This window comes from Fukomys damarensis, unplaced genomic scaffold (assembly GCF_012274545.1).
Source record: "Fukomys damarensis isolate Sample0158 unplaced genomic scaffold, DMR_v1.0_HiC HiC_scaffold_20, whole genome shotgun sequence".
NCBI lineage: Eukaryota > Metazoa > Chordata > Mammalia > Rodentia > Bathyergidae > Fukomys > Fukomys damarensis.
In genome coordinates, this window is record NW_022900932.1 from 11727380 (window position 1) to 11733385 (window position 6006).

General features: G+C 44.1%; 1 protein-coding gene across 1 annotated transcript in view; it reads left to right on the plus strand.

Annotated features, from left to right (window-relative positions):
* Positions 1-5724: 5724 nt before the first annotated feature.
* The window catches only part of Cd2ap (CD2 associated protein), an 89271-nt gene continuing 88989 nt past the window's right edge, over positions 5725-6006 (plus strand). Inside the window, exon 1 of the mRNA XM_010617816.1 lies at positions 5725-5998. Coding sequence (XP_010616118.1) covers positions 5725-5998 — 274 coding nt within the window. The remainder of the gene's footprint in view (positions 5999-6006) is intronic.

Here is a 6006-nt window from a genome sequence, read left to right on the forward strand (position 1 = left end):
TTATCTGCTTTTAGAATCAAAGTAACACTTGATTCCAGGAATGAATTTGGAAGTGTTGCTTCCCTTTGGATTTCATTGAAGAGTTTAAAGAGTAGTGACAATAGTTCTTCTCTAAATGTCTTGTAGGACTCAGCAGTGAAGCCATCAGGATCTGAGCTTTTCTTTGTTGGTAGATTTTTAATTACATTTTCAATTTCACTGATTGTAATTGGAGTGTTTAGAATTTTTATATCTTCTTCATTCAACTTTGGTAATTCATATGTATCTAGGAATCTGTCCATTTCTTCTGTGTTTCCCATTCTATTAGAGTACAGATTCTCAAAGTAGATATTGAAAATCCTCTGGATTTCTGCAGGATCTGTTGTGGCTTCACCTTTTCCATTCCTAATTACATGGATTTGAGCCTTTTCTCATTTTTTTGATAGGGTTGGCTATAGATTTATTAGTTTTATTTATTCTTTCAAAACACCAACTCTGCACCCATGATGTTCAGAAGAGTTTATGACTGTGTAAGGAGTAGAATATGTCTATTCTGCACATTTCTTCAACTTTTTGAAATAGTGCTTTTTTTCTTTTCCACATTTTTTTTTCTTGGCTGTACCAGGGATCAAACTCAGGACCTTGTACTTGTGAGGCAGGTGTGATGCCGTAGAGCTAAATCCCTGGCCTATTTTTTCCACATTTTTTATTAGTGCACATTGGTTATACAGTGGTACCTTGGTCCACAAACTCAATTCTCTGTAGGATTCTGTTTGCAAACTAAACTGATGAGAACTGAATCAGAATTTCTCATACAGTCAATATTGAACCTAACCCTTGAATTTGACTCATTTCTCGTCTAGTCCAGTCGGAGCCAGAATGGTAGAATCAAGTTTGTGAACTGAGGTCACTGTACAGATGAATGGGTTTCATTTTGTCAGATTTGTACCCACACATAATGTATTTTGATCATTTCCCCTTTTATCAGTCCCCTGTTCTTTCCTCCTTCACTTTCCCATTTGCAATTCATATATACAGGGTATTTTGATCCTATTCATTCCCCCATTACACGGCTCACCCCAGCATAGTACTTCTAATAGAATTCAATTATGTAGAAATTAACTTAAGATGATTACTTGGTTGTTTAATAGGGACTGTCTCCACTAAAAAAGATAATGAAACACTCAATTTAACATTCATCACAGGCAGTGAGTCTTGGACAATTATCTCCAAGGAGAATCTGTTACAGAGTGAGCATCATTCATTGAAAAGCAGAATCTCTTCTAATCATTTTAACCTTGTTTTTTTTCACCTCAGAGACCCAGAGGAATAATTTTGCCTTCTTTGTACTACTAAATTTAATATATTAATTAATGGGGAAGTGGGCACTCTCTAGGGCTCAGACCCAAGGCTGGGTACACTCTTGGCAACGCGCTACCCCTGAGCTCCTAGGAGCCTCTCGTGTGCCAGGCTGGCATGCATGTAGAGATGAGAGGGACAGTCCCAGTCTTCAGGACTTCACCCGTATAAAGGAGATGAAAGTCATCTGAAAATATGTAGCTACTGTACTAAAGGAAATACACCAAATATATGAGCAGAGGTATCAGCATGAGTTTGATGTGGATGGAGAGATCCCACTCCAGAGAGGAGTGCTCTAGGAGAAGAAGTATGGATGATTTACCATGTGCTGTGGTGAAACTCGACCCCCCCTTTTCAGATCCTGCACTTACTGAGGGCGGGAACAGCGTCTCCTGGACGGATTTCTTCACTCCTCTGTGCAGGGCCCAGACACAGTGCCTGTTGAAGAGAAGTCTTCATGAAGCCAAAGAGGGATGGAAAGCAGTCCCAGGTCTCCAGTTTGTAGCAGACCTACTCCTGCAGGATCCTTTCAGCAAACTACAAGAGGGGATGCCCTGCCCTTCCACCTCCACTCCACTCTGCTCCTCATCAAACGAAGAAATCACCCAGAGGCTGGCACGTCCCCACTGGAATGAGACCTGAATCCTAAATGAGTTAAGTGAGCCCCTCAGCTTCCTTCTTTCACACTGGGGTAAACCAGCTCCTTACAGCTTTGCAATGACAGCTGCATCCCTGAGGTTACAAAGTATTTGAGACAAAATGGTCAGAGGGTGTTATCTGATTTCAATATTGCTAATGTGGTCAAACTTGAAACAGTGTTACCCACACCACCGGGTATTTTGCAGGCCTCTGAGATTGCTGCGGCTGCTGCTGATTCGCGGAGTGCTTGGCTATTTTATTCTAGTTTCATTCTGTGAAAGTGTGGAGGGAGAGGGTTAGAAGGTCAAAGAGGCTACCTTGTGGGGATTACCGAACCGGGCAAACTGGATTGGCAACCTTCAGATTTAAGAGAGATAGGCTACAATAGAGAAAAGGATGGGAAGGGGAGAGAAGGAGGATGTTGAGGGACCACCTGAGGGGATGAAGATGGCGAAAGGTGGCTAAGCGTAAAATTGTCAGCCCAAATCACAGGTATACATTGATTGATTCATTCTATTGGGCAGTGAATCTAGAGCTTTGGCCCCGAGTGATATCCCTGGTTCTTTTTTTATTTTTATTTTGAAACAGGGGTCTCGTTAAGTCCTTAAGGGCCCAGGCTGGGTTCAAACTCGAAATCCTCACGCCTCAGCCTGCCAGAGCCACCCCACTCAGCTCAGGGACATAACTTTTGATGTGAGAAAGAGAAAGAGGACATGGGGAATAGGACACGATTCTACATCGAAGAAGCAACTCTGTAAAGAAGGTGAGCACAGAGTGCAGGGGCCATTTAGAATGACCCAGTTTCTCTGATTATAAAGTGAAAATGTTGGTATAAGCCTCAGGGTAAGGAGCCTGAAATGCCGGTGGATCCCTAGAAGCAGCCCTTTGATGAGAGATCTCAGGAAAAGCAGCTGTTGGCGGAGGAGGTGCGGGCGGACAGGGAGGCTGGGAGGTACCTCGGGGCCACAGCAGGGCTAGTTTGGTGTGGGAGTCGCCAGACCCAGTGGGCTGGAATGTGCGCTCTCAGAAGCAGGGGTGAATGGTGTAGGTTATGGGCTGCTTGTGCTTCTGCAGGCAAACTAATGCCAGCCAAACCCTGCCCTGGAAGGAGGAGAGGGAGGGAGAGGACAAACATGCAGTTTGAAAGCTCCAGGGTCAGATGGCTGCAACCCTCGTGTGCAGTGAGGAAGTGGGATCTGAAATGAGGTTCCCACTTCCTGTTTCAGAAGCAGTTCACGGCCAGGTGGGCAGACGCAGAGCAATACGGTAATCTGAGCAGGGCTTAATGCCATGCTAGAACATCGCACATGCGCACATGCGCCCAGGGGGGGTGGGCAGGAGCTGGTGGCTGTGGATGGAGAGATGACTCCTCTGCTGAGAGCTCCCTTGGGTTTCTGTTTTAAAGAACAATTCCTCTTTTGTCTTTTTTGTTTCTTTTTTTTTCAATACTGGTGATTGAACCTAGGGCCTTCACACTAAGCTACATCCTCAGCCTTTTTAACATTTTTATTTTCGTTTTCAGACAGGGTCTTGTTAAGTCACTACATTGTCTAGGCTGGGCTCAAACTTGGGCTCTGGCCTCTGCCTCCAGAGTGCTGGGGTTATACGCATGCAACCCCTTGCCCAGCTCTGGAAATTCTTCACATAATATAAATATCAGTGGTCTGTTATGTGAAAAATGCAAACATATTTGTCATTTGGAAATAAAGTGTGACCTCAGAAAAGGGTCCAGCTCTAATGCTGTGGGATAGTGGGAGACTTTCTTGAAAGAGACATCTGTTGAGGAACGCTGCGGCTCCCATGACTTGTCTCTCTTATGCCAGCTCTAGCTCGATGACACTGGCATCTGATTGAAGTGCAAATAACATCATTAAAATTTTCCCTTCTGTAGGCAAAGCAGTGATCCATTTGTGTGGAGTCATGTTTTTAATTAAACTTACTATGCAAGAACCAAGACCTGTCATGTAAAGAAAGGCAGAAGATCCCAATAATGAATGTAACTCTACTGTATACCTAAAATGTACCAATAAACTCAATGAGGAAAAAAAAGCCCCCCCAAAAACCAAATAAACAAAAACAAAAACAAAAAAACCAAAAACCCAACTTACTGTGCAAGAAGGAAAAGTGCTTAGAGTGGTTCGATGTCTCAGCACATCCCCCAAATTGCTGGTGGGTTAACAGAATTTTGTCACAATCTGAAGGGTCCTTGGCTTGACCAGGGAATTTTTCAGTGTTAATGACCTCACAGTACAGGCACTGGCCTTGAGATTATAATGTCCTGCAATTGTTTTCCAAAGAATGATTTTTAAAGCCCAGGTTATACAAGTTTAAGCATACTGTACATTAGCCAAACCAAACCAGATAACAAAAACCAAAACAAAATAAAGAAACCACTCAGGAAACCTAGTACTTTGTAACTAAGAACAAAGAAACAAACAAACAAAAAGAATTAGTTGCTTGCAACACTTGCACTATGTGGATACTGTACAAATAAGCCAATGTAGCGAACATTTATTCTTTTAGTAAAGTTTTTCTGGTACATAGTTTTTCCCAGAAGGGAAGAAGGTGGTTTTTCAATGCAGATATCTTCTAATTAATTCCTAAGAAAGCTCTAGGGAGAAATGATGGCTGTTCATTTGTACAGATAACCTAATACTCTCTTGGATGCCAGATCTCCATGCTGGGGGTAGGGTGGGGGGAGAAAGCACCTGGGTAGACCCGAGTAGAGTAGTGTTAACCCATTTGCCCTCAAATAAAAAGAAGTGTGAGAACAGATAGGTGGAATATTCAGGACTCCAAAAACCTAGCAAATCTCCTCCAATAGCATATTTTTTCTTTTTTCTTTTTTTTTTTCAATGAATTCTCTTTTGCCTCTCACCAGCCTTATTTTCACAAACTTTTTTCTACGTAATTACGTAATTCAGGCTGGTTTTAAATTTACTATGGAAGCCCAGGCTGGCCTTGAACTCACAGCTATCTTCTTGCCTCAGTCTCCGGAGTACTGGGATGACAGGCGTGCACCACCATGCCCGGCCCCCCAAACTGTAAAGCGTCTACTTTTAACACTTTTGGAGGCTGAAGCAGGAAGATGGTAAGTTCAAGTCCTATCTCAGAATAATTTCGAGAAAGGTCCGGGGACATATCTCAATGCAAAAGCTTGGCTTTGGAGTCTAAGTCTCACTATAATGTCCCTGCTTCCCTACCCCAGGCCCCATAGAAGCTGGGACTACAGTTGTGCACCATCACACGGGGCTCGGTCTCCTTTCTAAGGCTCTGCTCCAGCCACACAGATTTCTTATCAGGTTAGGAATATTCCATCTTCACACCCAGGACTCCTCCAGGCGGAATTTCTGTCTTCCTCAAACTGCTGTGCAAATCATATTGCCCAGAGCAATTTATTTTCCTTTAAAATCTGAGGCATCCGAGGCATTTCCCTCCCTGTTTATTATCTTTGTACGCTCCCGTCTCATCTCCTAGAGTGTAGTCATCAGGATAAGGTGTGCACATCAGCTTTTTTTGTTTGGTAGGAGATAATAAACATAAAAATAAATAATCGTAGACTGAAAAGCAGACATGCCCTGTTCCACAATCTCAGCACCACATAGTCCACATCTTGGTCTGGCACGCACGTCGGATTTGTTCTTTTCTCCTTTTTGGACTTTGTGAGTTTGGCAGTTCTTGTTTTAAAACCACCATGTGCAACCTTCATGAAGATAGCAGAAGACCTGGAAGCTGGCAAAGGCAGGCATGCAGGAGAGTGGCGTGGGTGTCCACCAGCTGTTGCTTTCTGCAGCCCCCCCACTCCGGACTGTAAACCCCGGAAACCGGGATGCAGACAGGTCGGCCACGGAGCTCAGAATCCAGGTTTGCTGGGCCCAAACCGCAGGGCAATTTAGTGTCGATGACTGCCAGTTACGTGTAAGGTTTCTTGAAAGCTCACGAAGCTCCCACGCGAGTCCGCAGAGACGACGGCGTGACGTCACCACACCTGGCACCCCGCTGGCAGGGAGGGGCGGGGTCGGTGCCAGG